At 50.7% G+C, this 20,654-nt stretch overlaps 1 protein-coding gene across 1 annotated transcript in view; it reads left to right on the top strand.

Annotated features, from left to right (window-relative positions):
* The first annotated feature begins 260 nt into the window (after positions 1-260).
* Positions 261-20,654, top strand: part of IGDCC3 (immunoglobulin superfamily DCC subclass member 3) — a 107,902-nt gene continuing 87,508 nt past the window's right edge. The window contains 2 exon segments of the mRNA XM_076348668.1: positions 261-327; positions 11,406-11,711. Of these exon segments, the coding sequence (XP_076204783.1) occupies positions 261-327; positions 11,406-11,711 (373 nt within the window).

The following is a 20,654-nucleotide window of genomic DNA, read 5'->3' as shown; positions in this document are numbered from 1 at the left end:
CGCAAGGCGCTGCCCGCTCGCCCCCGCCCGCCGGCGGACCCGTTCCCTCAGCGCCGCCCCCCCGCCCGCCCGGCGCGGCGGCGTGCTCGCGCGGAGGGGAGCAGCGCTGAAATCCGCTTTTTGCCTTTTTTTTCCTCCCCCCCCTCCCCCCCCGTTACTGGGGGGTGGTTCTCGCCTAGCTTCCCTCCTTCCCTCCCTCCTGCGCGGGCTGCTCCCTCCCCGTGGGGCGCAGGGAGGCGAGCCCGCCCGCCCGGGATGCCATGGCTCCGCCGGGCTCCGCGCTGCCCGCCTGCCTGCTGGGGCTGCTGCTGCTCGGCTGCCGCGGAGGTAAGAGCCGGGCTGGGCTTGGGGAGCGGGTGGGGGGACGGACCTGCCGCCGCCGCGTCCGGCACCGGCTCTGCTCCCCGCCGCCCTCGCCCCTCGGTCGGTCTGTCCGTCGGTCGGTCGGCCCCGTCCGCGGTCTGTCCCGCACTTCGCATCCCCCCATCACCCCTGTGGTGGCCGGGGCCGTGCTCGTCCCCGGGCCCCCGCGTCCCTCCCCACTCTGCGGTCGGTCCCGGTCGCCCTTGCTCGTCCCCAGCCGGTCCCAACCCCGCACGCCTCCCCGGTCACTCCCAGCCCCGCGCTCAGCCCGTCCCCGTGGCATCGGGCCGCCGCGGAGGCTGAACGGGGCCGAACAGCTCCGGGGGCCGGAGGGATCGAGCGCGGCTCCGGCAGGCGTGTGTCCGCCCGTGCAGCGTGGAGGTGCGCGGTCACGGCTGTTCGTGTCGCCCGCCGTGTTAGCATCGCTCTGCGGGAGCGGGGGGGCTCGTCCCTCCGGGAAGGCACGTTGGGGTCGCGGCTCTCGGCTGTAGACTTCTACATCAGCCCATCCGACACCTTGATCTGCAGATAGCCCGAAGTGTTCCCTCGAGGCTGTGTTTTCAGCTGGAAACCCCACTCGCGCGGGGGGCTCCGGGGAGGGGACCGTGGTGTTTGTGGGGCCCTCGCCCCCATGGCCAGCGTTGGGGAGGGATGGGGGGGGCTGCCGTGCAGTGGCGTAGTTGGGCATCCGCGCTCAGGGACCAGACCCGAAATCATCACCGGCGATGTGAGCGGGAGACAGCGCCCGAGCAAACGAGTCGTGTTTGTTAGCAAAGGCGGTAGCTACAGAAAAGAGACGTTGGGCTGCAAGTTGCAGGGATGACGGCGAGCTACTTTAAACCTCCAAGTATTGTGCTCTCCTGTAATGCCTGGCTCGGTTCACACAGCCGCAACCGGTAACACCACCCACCGGACCAGGGCCGAACTACAAAAACATCAAAGGGATTTTTTCCCTGGACCTACTCTGCACATGCCCTGCTGATAAATTGCAATATTTCCCTTCTACTGGTGATGCTCCTTAAGCATGCGTCTAATCTGAGAAAGATGCTGTTCTGCAGCGAAATACCCATGTGCATCCTGCCCTCGCCTCACGTAGCAGCCTTAAAGATAAGGAAAAGTAGGAATTGTTTAAAAAATGTGCAAGCAGCCCAGCATGTTCAGAGGGAGAAGAGTGCGCATTAGATTAATCAGAGATTAGCTGCTGGGGTGTTTAGGAAACCAGGCTGTGGACTATTCCCATAATAAATCTCGCCACGTGGTTCGTAGCAGCCACGGCGAGGAGGAGAAGCCAGCGTAACTCACGGAAAATATAAGTTATCTGTGAAGTGGATGTAATGAAGCAGGTCTCGTTACTCCGTTGGGATTCCTGGGTATGCAGCAGTGCAATGAGGATGGTTGACTTATTTTTGGGGGGAGGAAAGGAAAAGAAGTGAATTTTTGAAAGCAAAACTTTAGTAAGTTGGGTTTGTGTCTAGTTTATTGCCTGCTGCTATCCAAATTGCCCTGTGTGTTTGTTTATGCTGCGGCTTGTCAGGTCAGTGGCTCCTGACTTTGGGGTGTGTTTTGCTGGCCCCGCTAAAGAGTGCTTGGCTGCGCTTTAAAAGTTTTTCTGTTCTGAGTTTCCCCCCCCCCCTCGGTGGGTTTATACTCTCTAGACGTGGTTAACAGCGAGGTAACGTGTTTCTGTGCTCTGCTGAATTTAATAAACCCTCCCGCGTCAATGTCAATCAGCGCCAGAGCAGAAAGCCTCGCTGCGGGGACGGGTGCTGCGTCAGGAGAGGTGCCGCGCTGCGCGGGACGGGATGCTCCGCTCCCATCCCTGCGGTTCTCAAACTCCCCAAAGTGCTGGCCTGGCGTCTGTGAACCAGGCATTGGGAGCTGCTGGTCAGTGTGCTGGAGTGCGCTCAGCAGCGAGACAGTATTTTCTTTCCTTTTTTTTTTTTTTTTTTTTTTTTTTTTTAATTTCCTGGAGCTCTTTGTTCTGGGTGGTGGACAGCTTTTGTCTGTTATTGCTGAGCCTGGCATTCAAAGGCAGGCATTGGATACGAGAGGCTCCCCGGCTCTGCTCAATAACAGCCTTGGAATTAAACATCGTCATTTATATTTAAGTAGGCTTAACTTTTAAATTATTGAAGCTATAAGCTTTCACTAATTCCTACTCTGTGTGTCTTTGTTGGTTTTTTTTAGATGCAAAAAAAGGATTGCTTTCTCCTAAATTGGTGTAATACCCCGTCTTTTTTCTTAATATATATAGAGGGTATCTGGTATCATTTTTCCCCAGTAACACTCAGAGACGCTATATGAAATTCAAGCCCACATTTGGGCTTTGTCTTTCTCGGGGAGTTCAACAGGAGTATCGCAGGACGTGGTTTTCCCGCGTGGTGGATGCGGCAGGCGGCCCATGAAATGGGGGGGTCGTCTTGCAACCAAACTTGTGCGCCATGTCTGGGACTGGTGTTGGGTGCGAAGCTCACGCAGGGGTGCGAGCGTGCAGCCACCCATGCCAGTGGCACACAAACATCTGCTGGGGCCACCACGGTGCCAAAACTAAACTTCTCGTTGGAAGTATTTAAAAGCCAGCCGATAGAGAGGGGAGTAGGGCAGGTTGGTCCCCTCCTGATCTGCCCTGCCACCCCCCACGCAAGGAGTTAGAAATCCTAAGCTAGTCTAATTGCGCCTCTTCTTATTACCTGTCAGACTCTGGAACTTGCACAGCACAAGCTCCCATGCTCGCTTAGGAGCTGGGAGAGGGTCCCAGGGAGAGGAGCTGGGCAGAGGGTCCCAGATCCAAGATTACAGCCCCATTCCCCACTCCTCTCCTTCCTGCTCAGTCCCAGTTTTGGCCCATGGACCCTGGTGCAATGAGCCCAGCATGGGCCAGCGTGGAGCAGCTCAGCAGCAGTACTGCCCGGCGGAGAGCTGCAAAACTGCCCTCATTTTATGTGTGCAAATGAGAAAGCCTCTCCCCCTCTTTTCTGTCTGCTTGAACTTTTATTTCCCTGATTTCCTTGTTTCTGGAGACTCCCGTGTCACAGCGTGTGAAGTGCCAAGCAGTGACCCCCTGCAACGCCAGACCTTTGCTTCGCAAACCCTTGGGATGCTGCTGCCCCCGCACCTTCCCATCCCGCTGCCTTGAAACATCTTTCTCTGCCGTGCTGGGATGGCGAGACCCAGCTCGCTCGCTTCGCCGCAGCATTAGGATCCAGTGGGAGCAGGACGGGACCCCGACGCGGGGCTGCGGCACGGGGAGCAGCATGCAGCAGAGTTCGTGCGAAGCTGCTGCCGGCACCCGGCTTCCCCCCCCAAAGCAGCAACCTGATCCAGCACGCGTTTGAGCAGACCATGCGATTCGTTTTGCAGCCTGCAACAGATCTGGGACAGAAGATGCTTTTCTCCGTGCCCCCTTCTCCCCCCCCTTTATTTCATGCTTTGCGCTCCTGGGATTCTGATCCCGGATATTGTCCTTTTATTTGATCTAACAAAACAATGCGGGATCCCCCCTCTACAGATTAAGAATTCTCATTTAAATCGACTGAATAACGTTGGGCAGGAACAGGAATAGTCCGTTCAAAATTACTTTGAAATCACAAACTTATTTGAACTTTACTGGAGCTTTTAGTTTTACAGAGTTTAGAAACTAATAAATTATGTAGCAGGGCTCATGAAAATCTACCCAAGTCCGTTTATCCAAAAGAATATGCAACATTTTGGTTTTGCAAGAAAATAAAAATAATTGTTTACACATGTTCAGGAGTTATTGGCAAGCATATAAAACTGATGGTTAAGGAGGCGAACATGTCAATAATTGCACTTTAAGAGAAAAGAGAGGCAAATAGGCGAGTGTACCGAGAAAAGCACACAGCATACTGATCTGGCCTTACTATTATATCAAATGTCACTGTTGTATCGCACCCTCCACTCAAGAGGAGCCCAGTCACTTAACAACCCAGACCCGCTCCTGCGTTGGTAATTTAAAACCAGAGTTTCAGAGCAGAGTCAAGGATTTGCTGCCTTTTTTTTTTTTTGTTCTTGCGCACGTGGTTGTGTTGTCGAAGCTAATGGCAAGTCAGGAGGATGCGGGTTGTGGCGGGTGATTCTGCTGAGTTGTGAAGATGCTTTTGCAAAAGGATCTTTGCTGCTGAAACCTGAGAGTATGTGAAACGGGAGAGAAGTGCTAGTGTTTCGTTGAAATGGCTCTGGTTTTGGAGCAAGCAGGGATCGGTGCCATGCTCGGCTCCTTGAGAGGAGTGAGGCGATGCTTTCCTCCATCCTGAATTTCAGGGTGGGAGGTGATAAGGCAGAGGGGATGGCAGGGAGGAGAGTGTGCTGTGTTTCCTTTGAATCCCCTGGATGCGATTAAGAGTTTCAAAGGTTTTAATGTACACAGAAACTTCTCTTCCTCCAGAAGGACCTTGTCTTTCCTTTCCTTGCACACCATCCAGTCCTGCCTGCCAGTACTCAAACTGAATTTCAAGGGCTGGATGATGGGGCTGTGCTGGCTGGTGGTTTTGGCACCGTGATGCCGGGGTGCCTGTGGCTCTCTCAGCAGCCTCATGCCTTCATGCGTCTCCCAGCCGCAGTGTCTCTGATCCACGAGCATCGTTACGTACCATGTGGCCAGTCTGTGCCCTGCTGGGTCTGTGCAAGGGACCGGCCGCAGGGACAGCTGCCTCCCTGATGCTTTCTTGCAGAGTTGGGGGCTGAAAGCCCTGTTCTGTGTTAGAGCAGCCTTGGGGGCTGAAGCCTGTGGGGACCCCGGCTCTGGGCACAGTGTTTCCCATCTTGGCTGCTGCCTTTGCTGTCCTCTCGTGCATGATTGTTTGCTGCTCCGTATTTGTACTGTTGATGCCCTCTGTGGTAGGACTGTGATCTGGTCAGGGCTGCGAAACACGTGGGGAATGCAAATAACAACACATCCTATGCTCGGCTTGCTGCTGTGATCTCTGGATGCCTCACTGTGGATGGAGCTACTGTGGGCAATTAACTCAGAAAAGGTCTTTGCCCTTTCCAGCTATACCAACAGGTTTTACCCTGCCTTCTTTAGAGATGGGGGAGCCCACGAGGACTCGGAGCTCGTCCTGGAAAGGGTCTTTGTGCTGTGAACGCTTCCAGCTTCCATGCTGTGTTTAACAAGCGACCTCCTGGGATTTGCCCAGTCTGGTCTCAAGCATCTGAAAATTATTTGGGGCCACTTCTCTGGCTCTTTGGGCTGCATTTGCCTTCCTTGGCTAAAATCTGTGCCCTCACTGAGGGCAGTGATGCTGGGCATGTCTCTGGGCTCCGCATCAGGTGGCCGAGAGGTCGTGTTATCCTTGACAGAGACCTCCTGCAATCGCTTAACAAGTGGATGTGGTTTATGTGCCCTGATGGAAAAATCGCTTTATATAACCTCCTGTCCAAAAGGAAAGGGAATAAAAAATTCTGAGCTAGTAAACTTTACTGCCAGCAAGATGTTGGGCCTGTTACAGCCTATTCTCTTCTTTAAATGTAAATTTTTCTGGATGCCCTAAAGAGCCACTTTGCACTTTACTGCAGTGAAGTGCTTTTCTCCGTAGGATCTGGGTCAGCCTCAAGGAGATTTAAGGGGGCACCAGCTGGATTTTTAGGTTGCCAATTTCATCAGCCTGAAACCTGTTATAATCTGCTGGAGAATATCTTTCAGGTCCAGATATCTCTTCCTTCCATATCCTCCCATTTGCAGAAGGGTTTTAAAAAAAAAAAAGCACCACTGAAAAAACAGGAGCCATTTTTTGTAGGGCTGTCCCAACCTGCACCCAGGTTTTTGGTCCTAATACTCACCTGCATCCCACTATAAAAACCTCTGGTCCCAGGCTCACGGGACTCCAGAGGCATCTTCTTTTGGCTGTATTGAAGCAGGACCGGAGTGGCTATCCTTTGTGATGGTAACACTCACCAGTGGGTCGCTGCTGATTTATGCTGTGTTATACTGGGAACAAACATGGTAAATCAGGGGAGGGCAAATTTCTGCTCATGAGAGGCGGTTTGCAGGTGGATGTTGTGCTGTTGGTGTGATGAGAGAGGAACTAGGGCTGCCTCCGTCTCCCCGCCGGTGCTCCTGATGATGCTGCGCCAGGAAGAGCAGGATGGACCTGACTGCTTCTGCAATATCTCGCCTTGCCACAAGCTCAGACCGGGCCCTTGGCAGGTCATTTCATCTCTCTGTGATTAATGTTCCCTGTCTAGAATGGGAGTAATAATACGGGCTTCATCTGTCGGGACCGCGTGCTCCTGGGGCAGGGGTGGCCCTGCCGGCTGTGGGTCTGGACAGGGTCCAGGAGGATGAGCCGTGTTGTGACTGAGGTCCTTTGCGATGGATGTCACCGCTAATTAAAGTGGTGAGATTAGCTGCTGTATTTTTCAGAAGCACAGGAGGGAAAGCCAAAATCATGTTTCCCAAATGGAAAAGGACAATTCTAGGGTATGAGCAAGTTCTTTTGAAGCTTTGAACATTAATCACAGTGTCAAGTAAAAAATAATTAAACTTATTTTTTTTTAAATGTACTTCAAAGTGTCTTTTAAGCTTCCCATTAATTCGAAGTTCTTTCTCTCAGCGCTAAATAAATCTCTTGGTTCAAAAGCACAAGTGCTAATTGGTTTCTCTGAGTATGCCTGTCTGCTTGATCAATAGGGGAAGTAGTTTTTGTTAAATATTTGCACATATAGTCACATATTGTATTGCTCAGGGAGATGGCAAATGTTTCTCAAAAGGAGACTTGTAGAATGAGGATTCCAATAATTTTCTTGTGGCCTTTATGTCAGAGCTAATAACGCTTCCTCCTCCATCCTTTTGCAGAAAGCAAAGCAATATTCCCTCGCGCGCTCCCCGGTGCAGCCTGCCGGCGTTGAGACAAGCAGTCTGTTCAGCTGCCTGCATGACACCCCTGCCTCTAACTACAAACTCAAGCTGCTGTGAGCTCAGTCTTACAGTTTCTGCCTTGAGCAGAGAGTGGCTGTGAGCCACGCCGCCTCGCAGTCTGTTTTGGGAGGTACCCGGGATGTACCCTGGGATGAGCTGGGTTTGGATACGCAGCCAGCCATTGGAGAGGGATGGGGCTTTCAGACTCCCCGAGTGAATGCACATGGCCTCGGTGATTTCCTCTCTGTCTCTCTCAATTAATTGCACTTTTACTGTTTCCATGTGCCTTTGGAGTGTCGTTTACCTCCAACTTTGCAGCATCGTTTCTGTGCCTCACTTCTAACTACAATCAGTCATTTATGCTAACGGAGTTGGCTCCCCCTCTTCCCCCGTTACCTCCTTGCTTTGTATGTGCTCTCCCTCTGGCCCGTCTGAGCTGATCTCTAGAGCAAATGCCTTCTTGTTCCACCATAGAGATTCCTCTGTGAGTGTCCCTAGGTCCCTTTGTCTCTCATCCTGAGCATCGGGGGGAGGCAGGGCTCTGTGTTCAGAGTCCACCTTTGAGACCTGGAGCCCCACAGTGTCAATCTTGGAAGGCCAAATCCCAACATCCCTGTTTGAAGCCCAATCCTTGAAAACCACTTTTAATACAAATAATCCCATGGTTACAGCCAAATGGATGAAGGGGGGTCTTCAGAAGGGGATGAAGAAGGTGTAAGGTGCCCAGTTTCTACCATGCCTTGCACCCAGTTCTCTCCAGAGCGTCTGTGCATCAGCCATGTGGATCTTAGGTTGGGCTGTTTGTGGACCAGTTTCTCATACCCATTCCTGATGGTGTGCAGCATTCCAGGGTCTCATTCTTTTTTGAGAAAACCTCCAGGAACTTGGTGCCCTGTAGAAGCACAGCATTGAGAAGGGTGTTTTTCTCACCAAGCCCACTCTGTGCCCCCAAATTAGGCCATGAGGCTGAGGGTCATAGGGAGTAGTGCTGGCTTCAAGGTGACCTTTGGCTGGGGAAGAGCCCACGGTTACTTCCTCAGAGCTTGCTGCATGCTGGGGACCTGCTGGGCTGCAGTGCCACGGTGGTGCAGAAACACGCTCAGGTCAGCTTGCCAGCTTGGTTCCTGCCGACTGTGCCACCGATGACTTACCTATTTGCAAGACTCAGACATTTACCCCATGGAAGAGAAAGCCTGTGTTTTTTTCAGAGTGGGATACCAAGGCCCTTGAGGACCAAAGCTCAGTTTTTTAAGGCAATTTCACATCTGTCTATTTAACGATGCAGATAGGCAGCTTTAGGATGTCTAATGTGCCCATGGTGCCCGGGAAAGGCGTATGCCTCTCTGCATCTTTCAGCATCTAAGTATCTGGGGAGAAGAGAGACTTTTGGCTGAGTTTGCATGGAAAGCCCATGTCAGGGTGAAAGACAGAGCTTGGCTTCTCCCACATCCCCCGATGGGGCGGGCTTGCTTCTCTCCATGCGTCTGGTTTTTTGGTCGCCTGTCCCTGTAGCCCTAGGAAAGTGGCAGTGGGATTTCTTCAAGGTCAGAAAAGTATCCCATGAAAAAAGCATCCATTGAGGAGGAATTTGGGTGCTTCTGGACACTGCGGGTTACAAACCAGTTGCACACTGTCCATTGCACAGTGTCACACCTTGAGGCGCAATCCCGCTCTCGACTACAGCCCGAGGAGACCCCAGGACCAGCCAGTGTCCACCCCCACCCCGGCATGTGTCTGAGGGCACTGGTCCTAATTACGAGTGTCATCACTTCTGCTACTTGTGCAGCCTGGAGTTAGGATGCAGACCGAATGTTTATGGAGGTAAACATGATTATCTCCAATCACAGGCCTTAATGATGGTTATTATAATGACAGCTATTGTGGGAAGGGCATGTAATTATGTTGATTCTTCCTTTTATTGTACATATAATAATAAGCTGTTTTATCTAAGAGTACAGGGGAGCTGGGGGAAGATGGGGCATTTATTTCATTAGGGATTTTTTCTGATTGCCTGTTAGGCTAAATCCTGGAATCTTGTTCAATCTTTCTGGAGTCAGAAGTCCCCTTCGGTTCAGTGGGGAGTCAGGACGCGAGGGTCCTTATCCTACCTAACTCCCAGGAGTGCCCATGCAGGGAATGGGGCCCTGGCATGGTAGGTGCTGTGGAGACTCTGGCCACTTTGCAGAAAAATGCGGAGCATTCATCTAATTCCTTAATTTTCACAAAAAAAAGTAATTTATGGGTTTGTGCTGGCTGTAGTCTAACTTGCTGAGAGGACCCCAGGGCTATTTCATAAAAAAGAAGTCACAGTGAGCGATAGATCATTGAGATGGCTGGAGCTAGCCTGACATTTTAAGACTTAATGGGTTAATAAAGTGTGTGGTTTAGGTGTCTGTCACTAAGTAGAGTTTGTCCATTCCCTGCACACACTCATACCTTGACAGCAGTACCTTTGACCTGCCGTGCACTACCCCTGCCTTCTTTGTCTGCTCCGTCCATCTGCCTCGGCTCAGGTTGCACTCAATGTTTATCCCCCGTAATCCAATTTAAGTTGCTGTAGAAAGCAATGGGGATTTACAGAAAGAAAGAAAAAAATCTCACTGGGTTTGCAGAGCAGAAAAGGCAGCCTTTTTTTTCTTCCTTTTCTTTAGGATAACTGCCTCTTCTCATGTCTTTTATTTTTACCATGCATTAACGATCTGCCCTCCACTCTGTTTTTGAGCCTAGTGTGGTGGGATCTGTATTAGGGACAGGCATTTCAAAGACTGTGCTGTGGTTGGTGTTTGCCAAGAGAAATTGCCCACGTGTGTCCCGATTCTGTGAACAGCTGTGGAGTCGGTCCCCCTGAGCCCATGAAAGAGGGGAGAAGCTGTATCGCAGGTTTGAGCAGCTGGAAACCTCCACCCATCGAGGGGCTGTCGCACAACAGAACTGTTAGAAAGGCTTTCCCTGTGTTCGAATGAAATTGTAGTTTTCTTACTCTGTTGGAATTTCTTCTCCATTGCTGCTCTTTAAAAAAAAAATTTGCCTCCATCCCTGCATTTACACCGTTCAAATATTTATATGACTCCTGTTTCTTGGTTGCTTTTTGTCTTTCATGTCAGCGTGTATTTTGGGCTAATCTTTAAACAATAGCTCTATTTCTGTCGTCTTCTGTAGCGTCTAATCATGACTGTATGGCAAATTATACCCTAAAAAGGTGTGCTGGACCAAGTAAAGCATAACATGCCAAAGACATAGTGTTTAAACGTTCTGTTGGCAAAAGAAGTAAATTAGTATGTATCTGTATGATGGGAAGCGAGGGTTTGCCTATTGTTGGTACAAATTCTGCAGTAACTTATCTCTCCTGGACGTCATTTAGCGTAATTGCTTTGCAAGAAACCTTTTGTGTCGCTGAGCCAGAACATTGTGCATTTGTATTTCGGTGCTTAACTTGCTCTTCATTAAGGACTGAATAGCACCATCCTTTGCCTGTTACAGCGTGAGAGAGACCAAAGTGACAGAAGGGCATGGTGTTACGTGGAGAGGCAAACAACCTCCTGCTCTGCCAAGCGGGAGAAGCGTCGCGAAGATGCCGGTGGCAATATGGTTTGAATCAGGAGCTGCCGATCCCCCTCTTCACCCCTGCCGGCTGTGCTGCAAACGGGTCTGGGGCACGGCGCAGCCCCCTCTCTGCCTGGTTACATGGGGGAGAGGAGTGGATTTCTTGAACTGGTGTAAACTTCTGCTCCTGGGGTGGGAATGGCTGATGTGAAGTAAGCACTGTCCCATGCTTGTGCAAGTTTTTATTCTGTATTGCTGTTTCCCTGCAAAGGGAGGTGAAGAGGCAATCTTCAGTGGGGTATGAAGCGGAGCTGGGGTTTGGCAAGGCACCGGAGGGGTGTGCCTGCCCGTCCCCTTCACTGGAGTCTCCAAACGCAGCCTCAAAGGTCTGTGCCTGTTTGTGCCTTTGGAAACTGCACCCCAAGATTTTGATAGCAAAGCCTTGGGAGGCAAAGCATGCCCAAGGGTTTCATGTTTCTCCAAAACGCTTGCACCCTGTATCCCCGATGTAGCCCACTCTATCTAAAATGTATTCACCATCCCCTGTTAGCTGCCTTAGCAGTGGGTTCTTGCTGCTTCTTGTGGACACACTGCTGACTCTGTCCTTCTCTCTTCATTTTAGATTTTGGCCATTCCTCCGAGCTGGCATTTGTTGTGGAGCCTAGTGATGACATAGCTGTGCAGGAGCAACCCTTGATCCTCTACTGCCAGGTGGAGGGCATCCAGCCCATCACCATCACGTGGCGGAAGAATGGCGTGATGATCGTGGACAGCGAGAATGCCTTCATGTTGGCCAACGGGTCGCTCTACGTCTCCCGCTTCCAGAGGGTCCGGGGAGATGGGTCCTCAGATGAAGGCGAGTACGACTGCATGGCGCAAAACCACTATGGGCTGGTGGTGAGCCGGAAGGCAAAGATTCAGGCAGCAAGTAAGTACGGGCATTGTCCCACCTCATGGGGCCATGCCACCAGGGGCCCTGGCTTTGCTGGGAGGCAGGAGGGCAGCGTGGTGGGTGCTGGGTGTTCAGGGAGGGAGGATTAAAGAGGGGAAAGAGAAAAAAGAACCTGGAGCTGGTGTGGGGATCTGGCTGGCATCTAATCTGCGTAGCTGTCCAGGTGTGAAAGAAGAGCTAATCAGCCTTCTCAGGGGGAGAAAACTAAAAGCCACCTTCTAGCAGTAAATTCCCTGTCTCAGAGGGATAAGTTATGTTAAAGTCATGCGGTGAAATAGTCCATGGTTTGTATATCTCCTGTGGTGGGTTTGGAAGCCCCTCTGCTTTGCAGCACGTCTGGGCTCTGCTTGGCAGGCAGCGCTTTCCAAACCATAGGCGAAGACCTTCTGAAGGTCATGGTTTCTTTCATTTTGTTATTTAAGGCAGGCAGTGTGGAGGCAGCAAGGTCTTATTTACTACCCAGCATGGCAGTGCCTTTGGGGGCAAGGCTAACAACACCAGACAGATTGTCTGGTGGGGCAGCCTGGAGGAGGAAGGAGATGAAAATGTCAGCGAGGGAATGAAATTTAAAGGTGGGGGAGGAAGAATTACAGGGCAGGCTGTGACTCCAGCCCTGCACGGTACCCAGCTTAGCCCATTGCATCGCCACGGCCAGAGCGGTTGGTCCTGTTGGGTCTCCTGCCACGCAGGCTGCTGGGTTCCCCCCTGCTGGCTCTGGCTGCTGGTTTGTGTTTGTCCCGGGACTGATGGCAGAGCTGAGGTGGTGTGGTGGTTTCTGTCCCTGTTGTGTTGGTTGCCAGCTTTGCCCACAGACTGTCTGTGGGCTCTGGGGGTGGAGCCGCTAATCCTTTTTGCATTCAACCAGAAGTTGCTGCTGGGTGTAATTTATATACAGGTGTGAGGATGGGTGTCCGGCACGGCCCCGAGACCTGGCTTAATGCTGGCTTGTTAAATAAGTTTTACTGAAGGGTTCTCCAACTTGTCTGGGAGATGGCTACCACTCTTCTTTCTGTGCAAGCCACTTACTACCACTTCTGTTGCATTTGTAAATCGCACTGTGATTTTTTGGTGCAAAGCAGGAAAAGTCTACGGCAAAGTCTGGGGCCAGGCTCCCCTGGCTGCACTCCCCAAACTGGGGGGCCTTTCAGAGAGCTGCTGCCCGCTCCCTGCAGCGCCAGGGCTGGCTGGCAGCCTACCAAGGGAACACTCCAGCCCTTGTGTATAACAGTCCCCGAGTGCATGAAGTGGCCATCTGCAAACCTAGCTTTTCAGTAGTGTAAGAAGTGACATTGTCCAGGAGCCAAGGGCTTTGGGTCCATGCCAGATTAGCAGCTGGATCTCAAACTCGTCAGTCTTGTGGTGCTAAACCTTGGAGCACTTTTGGTGAATGGCTCTGGCATTTATGAGCTGGGAGCTGGCTGACGCACAGGCACAATGTCAAACTTCTCGGACCTGTAAACAGGCGACATGAGAGCCGGAGGAATTACCTTTGGGATAGTGGATTGTCAATAAACACTGTTATCTCGGCTCCTACATCAATATGTATGTGATGTGCTGTGTGTACCTGAATAGCATTTCCTTTTGTAGCTGTAGTTTCGTGTGAATCAAAATGAAAAAGGGATCGTGTTGAAAATGCTCTGGACTCTGTTCTGGCTTCAGGCTTGGTTTCTTGCCAGCCCTGAGAAAAGGTCTGGGTGAAGCCAGCACAAAACACGGGGCACCTGGCCTCAGTGCCACAGGTGCCTGCGGATAATGGGAATAAAACAGGATGTTGTGGGCAAATGTAACCTGCTGCTCAGGGCGAGCTCTCCCGCTGTGCCTGAACCGCGGGAGCATGCATGTGCACTTAGGACTCGGCTTAAACACAGATGAAATCTCCTAAGAATGAATCACAGTTGTACCCTCGAGCCCCCATGTCTCAGGGTGGTTACACACAAGTAATAGCGATTTTCCTTGCCCCAAGTCCCAATAAGCAAGTCAAACAAAGGAGGAGGGTAGTTATCCCCATTTTAGAGATGAGGGGACCATTGCATCGAAGAAATGGGTGCCGGCTGCCTGGAAGGAAAAACCAAAACCAAGCGCTAAGCAGACCTTTGCAAAGCAGAGTAAATACTGCCAGTGGGTAAAACCTCATCCCAATGCTGATCTCTTCTTCCCTCTGAGCCTGACATCTGAACACAAAAGCAAAGGAGAAATAAAAACCTTTCACAAACAAAAATCTTGAAAGTTGATCAAGGCCGTGCTACTGAGGAATAAAAGGGATCTGACAGACCGGAGCCCCTCGAGAGCTCTGCTGCACTTTTCGCTGTCTTCAAAGGCAGGCTGTTAGTCTCATATCACCGTTACAGACCCTGGCTTTGTATTGGAATATAATCTTCTTGGCTCAGAGGAATGTACATATTTGCATTCAGGAAATGTGAGCTGGATATCGTATTTTTATGTTTCAAATTTACTTCAACACTTGGCATTGAGTAAAATTTAACTGGAAGAATATGCTGCTCTCAGCCGCTGCACATGCAGCCCCGATGGGCTCGAGGTGCATGCAGTTTCCCCACGGAGGAAAACCTTCCTAAAAACTTTGTAAAACCTTCCTCCTAAAAATTGACTCCTTAAATTTATTTAACTAAAATTCAGGGGAGTTTCTGTATGTCATCATTATTAACCAAAGATGCTCAGCGGAGGAAAGTGGACCTTGGCTGGTTTGTGGATTGGCAGGTCAGGTGCTAAACACATTGATATTTTTGTAGTGTAACCTTCTTTTGAACAAGTACAAGTGTGCAAGAAGCCTACGCGTGACTGAGTCGAGCGGAGGCCCTCGGCATTTCCACCCTCTGCCTAACACGCTGGTTGGAATTTTTTCGGTTGCTGTTTCTGTGTCTGTTCAAACCCTGCTGTGTTAGTTTAAAAGGTTGTGGAATGCAACATGTTTTTATAATCTGATCAGGTTATTGAATACAGATCTTTTCTTTCTCCTAATGACAGTTTCATAATTTCGCCTGAGTCCGAGCTGTCTTAATTAAAATCAGTTTTGTAGGCAGAATGCTCTCTGGAGGCACTGCTTGGCTGTGTCTTCACGGGTCTCTTTGAGGAGCTGTATTTCCCTTGTGCATGCCAGAAGCTGATGCACGCTTTTGCTCTCTGTGGATGAAGATACCCTCTGAGCAATAGTAACAGCTAGAGTCCACTCCTTTGGAAGGTGAGCTCCCCAAAACGCAGCCGCCTTTCTCCTCATCACCACTCTCTGCTTAACTTGGCCGTACTTGACTCTGGTCGTGTTGTCTCATGGCATTTCCAGTCCTTTTTGCCGATGTTGTAATTTGATGGAGCTGGCTCCGCATCATCATAAATCACAGCCCGGCCGGTGGAGTAAGACCCATTGATTATATCACTCAATAACAAGCAGTTACCGCTAATTGGAAATCACCATCAAACTGGGTATCGGATCAGACTCTGCACGCATCCGGCTTGAGAGTAGCAATTTTCCTGTTTGATCTGGTGCTATAAAAAACAGGAAAGAGGGAAAGTAAGTCAATTGTGCAACTTAGAGCCAAAGAAGTTTCGTGAAGCTTGGCGAAATGGACCTGCCCAATATTTGAAGTACTGTGGGACCTGAGAATAGTTCTGGAGATATCTGGGCTTGTAAAGATGCTTTCCTCATTGTCTTGCTGTGGGGGGACTGTTTTGTAGCCAAGCTTAGCACCATGCGTCCCTCCTCTGCTCTCTTACCCCCTTCCCTTCTGCATCCTGCTCCAAATCCCGCTCCTCCATCCCACTGTGTCTGGCCATCCATGGCACTTACCCTGCTTGCAGGAGGGCAGGATTGATAGCCCGGGCAAAGCAGATGTTATGTCTCTTCTCTGCATTGATCCCTGCAGACAGCAGCAGCAGCTCCTCTCGCCCAGCCTGGGGCCAAGCATGCTCTCACTGCAAACATGCTGGCCGCTGCGACCTCCAGGCCAAGGGTCTCAAGGTCATCTGCAAAGTACAAAAAGGGGGGAGGTCTGGTCATATGCATGCTTGCAAGTTGGTTTCCCTGCCAAGCTGTGTGGCTAGGGGAGGAGGTTGGGAATTGCAGGGTTCTTAAAGCAGGAAAGATCTTCCCATCGTTTCAGCTCCTCTGCACAGAATATATTCAGGGTTTAACCTGCAGCCCCTTTTCCAGGCTCTGGGGTGGTGGGAAGAGCTGCTGAGCCCAAATAATGGCAGCATTTATAAGAGCGTAGGGACAAGAAGGAAGTCTAAAAGGATTAGGGAGAGACAAAGGGGGCTGATTATTTTATGGGTCACAATACAAGGCATTAGAGTGAGATCACAAAGGGATGTAATTACAAAAGAAGGCCATACTGGGGGGATCAAACCAGGATTAGAGTGGGAAATGTTTTTACACAGTTTTGTTCCACTCATTATGAAGTTAGCATTTTAAATTAAGGTTTAAATAAGGTGGCACCAAAGTTGTCACCAAGGTATTTCCTGGGCAATGCCACTGCTTGGATGCAGATTGCGAGTCCCAGCTCAAAACGTCAAGGCAGACCTTAAACACGTGGGTTTGCTGTTGGTTTTTCTTGTGTGTGCACAGTATCCGTATTGTCAGCAGAGACCTATAGCTTGTGCTTAGATCAAGTGAACCTGTTTCTGCAGTTGGAAGCGGGATACTTCTGTGATGACACATTTTAGTGGTGCAAAACATGTGCTGGAGGTACTTTTAAAGCAAGTGCCCTGGTGTCGGTTTGCCGCTCTGGAGACGTCGTTGTGTTACTCCCAGGAACTTTTGGCTAATGGTCACTTGCATTTTATTGCAGTTTAACCCCTGGTGTTGCATGCCAAGTTTCCTCCATCCACAAACAAGATGGTTTTTTTTCCAGTTGTGGCTCTGCTTGTATTTAATGCCCTTTCTTCCCAAATGCTGAGCATAAGGGCTCAGTCCTGATGCCAGTGATGTTTCTTTATTGTCTGCACTTTGAACGCTCATGGTTCTTGGTAAGCCCAGAGCAGGTTCTGGGTTTGTAGCAGTGGGTCTCAGAGGGGAAAAACACCCATGAGGAATTAGTAAAAAAAAAAAAAAAAAAAGGAAAGAAAAAGAAATTAAGTAAAGCAAAAAGACTGTGAGAGGTTTGCAGGGGATGGATATGATGGGTGAGTGGGTTATTTCCTTCCATCAGCTCTTTTGGCTGCCTCTAGGACATGCTGGCTCACGTGATGCTGCCTCTCACATCTGTACTGTTGCAGTATTTGGCCCTGTGTGTGCTGCAAAACAAATGTACAAATATAGGAGTCACTGGGAGGAGATCGGAGAGATTTGACGGGGAATTTTAGTAGGTTTGCGGGAGGAAAAGAGTTTGTCACTTACCACCCACTGCATTTCAGCGTCTGCATGTAACAGCCAGGATCCATCCTGAGACTTGAGCACATTATAAGACCATATTTCTTTTGGCTGCTCATTTCTTAGCAGTGTGATAGTTATTTAAATATCATCTTGCACTTCTCTGCAAGGCTTCTAACGTGGATGCGCCAACCTTAGCTCCGGCAATGTTATCTCTCATATAGGGGGTTTGCACTGCAGGCAGTAATGTCACTTAGTCATTTATAGAAAGCTCAGGGGAAATATATCAGAAGAATTTCATTAATGGTAGCACTGTTGAGGTATTTGTCTCAATTAACTCTTGGAGCGCAGCTGAGGAAGTTCTGACATTTCTGCAGCCTGCGCCTGCAGCACGAGGCTGCTCCCGAGTTTGCTGCCTGTGTTTTTAACACCGGGTGATGCTCTGCCAGTACCTGTGCAGGCAGCTCTGTGGAGACAGCGCGGTGCTCAGCCTCATGTGCTTGTACGCTGCTTGTTCCTCCGGCTGCTGCTTTGCTCCAGCCTCTCCTTGAAGCACGGGGCCAGGGTAGGTCTCTGCTACCTTAGTCTTCTGCTTGCAGTCATCACTCCAGGATCTCTTCAATGCTGTCACCTAGAGCAGCTCTTTATGTACTTAGGCTTGTCTCAGCTTAAGGATTTATAATGCTACTAGTTATACGGTTGTTTTTCCAGTGGGCTGGTGATGGTGTGATGGTTATATATGGCTTTCGCTCTCATACTGCCCTACAAGGGTCCCAGCTGGCTGACCCAGTCACCATGGTGTGGCCAGTAACACCGATCTGTGCCTCAGTTTCCCTTCTCTGAACCCAGGGTAGGTTTACCTCAGTGCCATCATTTGCATACCCCTGCGAGCATCTTGGGAGGGGCAAGATGCTATTTTGGGTTTACTGGGGACCCGCATTAGCTGGGGGTGGTGTTTCATATGCGCCGACGCTTCCCTGCAAGCCTGCCAAGAGACTAAGTGTGCGCAGTGCCGGGGAAAGGCTGGTGCCCAGGTGAGAGGGGGGCTGTTTTTCTGCCGCTGTTCATTGGCAAGGCTGTGAGTAGGAATCGATTTTTGGGGGCATTTGACCAGAGCAATCAATGCTCTTGATCTAGTGGGTAACCAGCGAGTTAAAGGAAAGCATCGCTGTGTTTTCCTTGAAGCTCTGGTCATGGCTGTAACCCACAGTTACTGAAAACAGCAAAATATGTAAATAAATAAAAGGGCACAGAAGCTGTAGAGAAAGATACCTGATTTTGTCAGGGCCATGTCTTTTGTGCTGATCCCTGCCCACAGCAGGCTGCCTGCGATGAGATTGGGATTTGGGGACCCCACTTTGAATGTTTGGGGCCTTTGGGTGCAGTACTGATATGAGCAAGGGCAGACCTCACAAATCCCCTCTTACGGGTGAGTCCCCTAAGCTGCTTTCCCAGGGATGGCAGGATGAGACCTGGGAGAGCCGTCAGCCAGAGCTTCCCGACGCTGAGGGATGCTGGATCCCCGCTCCGTGCACTGCCTCTTCCGCTCCGGTTTTGGCTCTACCCGCCATCGCAGCCCTGTTGCTGGGAAGGGAATCTACTCCCACTCCTCCTAGGCACAGCATATGGTTTTCAGAGAGGTTCTTGCTTTAAACCCAATTTTACAGTTGGGTTGACTGAGGCAAAAGGAGGTCAAACGATTCGCCTGAGGTCACTCAATAAGTGGCTCAGATTAAATCTCAACCCACGACGCTGCCCGTTCCCAGCGCTGGCTGTGCTGGCCAGACCAGATGGCCTTCTGAATGCGGCGTCAAGATCCTCGGCTTTTTCTCTACCTCATTGTTCTCCATTGTGGGCTTCTGAATGCAGGACCTTGAAAGTGAGAGTCATTTGGATTTGCAGAGTCCAAGTTATTCTGTTTAATGACATGGATTTGCAGGAGAGGGTTTAAACACGCTGCTTTGCCACGGAGGTTTGAATTTTGCAGAGATTTACCTCTTTGCTTTGGTTTTCTGATGTTAAAACTCTCTCTGCCCCGACCAGCTAAAATTGGTCCCTTACCCTTTCAGCTGCCCCACTGCTGTCTTTACTGGCTGCGGGGCTGCCCTGACTTTGTACCTGCGCAGGTTTGTCCGTAGGGCTCCCAGGCCCCAATCCCTGGGATAATTCCCCGGGTGATTTTGCTGCAGCTTCCACACCACTCTGGTCTGCCTGTGCAGTCTGTGCCTTCCCCCTTAGCTTGGTCCTGGGATCACACAAGGGGTCAGTCAGTGCAGGGTGCTGCTGGACGGACAATGTCGTGTGTTTGGCTCTGGGAGCCTGCAGGCTCTCGTGTTAACTCTGGAAACACAGATGGAGATGCTGGCATCTCCCTCCTGATCTGGTGTGGTGTCCCATACATCGCTCCTGACAGTAGTAGGGGCCACAGACACAGTTAAAGCAGTGCATTGGGTATCACGAGACAAGCTCCGTCCCCGCTCTCTAAACCAAGAAGCTGCCTGCAAAAGCATGGCTCCGTAACCTCTTTTGGAAAGCAGGTGGACAAATCCTCAGGACATGCAGAGCAGAGACCATCTGCCCAGGGAGCAGTGATGCTGGGGTAGCTGTTCCTCCCCGCACGCACCCGCTTGCCTGGGGCAGGCTGCGGTCCTCGGGGTGGTGGGGAGCTCTCCTGCGCCTGCACATCCCTTTACATCCAGCCTCCCGCGGGAGGGCCTGCACTTGGGACCGGCGCCACTCACATGCCTCAGTAAGTTGGCACCTCTTGAGCATGCCTTGATTAATGGTGTTTTTTTGTCAGTCCCAAGAGGCCCCCATTATGTCCCTTTGATGCTGCATTTCACACTTACCACTGTCACTGAGCTCAATGACTAATTTTCATGGGTCATGGGAGAGGGACAATGGATCAGGCCACGTTTGGAAGAAACAAATGAAATTTTGCGGCAACTGAGAGCACTAATTAAGAGTGAGGATCAATTTGGGTGTACAAAAGAGATAGTTTTAGGCTGCTGGTGTGTAAATGAGTGGTGGTGTTGCGGTAGCAGAAAAGGCTCAGTGTGTGCATACTTCAGCTGCAGCATTGTACTCCACTGCATTTGATCGATACTTCTGTGCTTATTCATTGAGGAAAAACCAAGTGTTTTCCTGCCTGCTGTGCCCAGGAGGGGCAGGGACAGCAAACCTGCCGGATCAAGTCATGGATGATCCCTGCGAGATGTTTTTGGCCAGCAGCAGGAGCTTGTGTTTCTTCAGTTGCATGGCTCATCTTGGAGCATGGCACTGCAAATTAGCTGGTGGCTTTTGAGCACACTGCATTGCCTTCCCTGCCCATTCCTCTGGGCAGGACGATGCCCATCCTCATCTCAGGCCATAGCTTGCCCTACCAGGGATTGCACTGCTTTGCTGAGACTGCAGAGGAATGCTGATTTGGAGAAGGTATCAAAGAGGGAAGGGGGACAGTGAACTCCCATCAAAGGGGATGTCATGGATGCAGCAGGAGGGACAAGGAAAAGCCAAGGGTGCGCAAGCTGGGTCCATGGCTTCACTGAGCATTGAAGAAACGTGATTCAGGTTTGCCCAAGTCTTCACATACAACAAAA

The sequence above is a fragment of the Aptenodytes patagonicus genome, chromosome 10 (assembly GCF_965638725.1).
Source record: "Aptenodytes patagonicus chromosome 10, bAptPat1.pri.cur, whole genome shotgun sequence".
Taxonomy (NCBI): Eukaryota; Metazoa; Chordata; class Aves; order Sphenisciformes; family Spheniscidae; genus Aptenodytes; species Aptenodytes patagonicus.
Note: the sequence above shows the minus strand (reverse complement) of the source record. Positions and strands in the feature narration are given on the sequence as shown.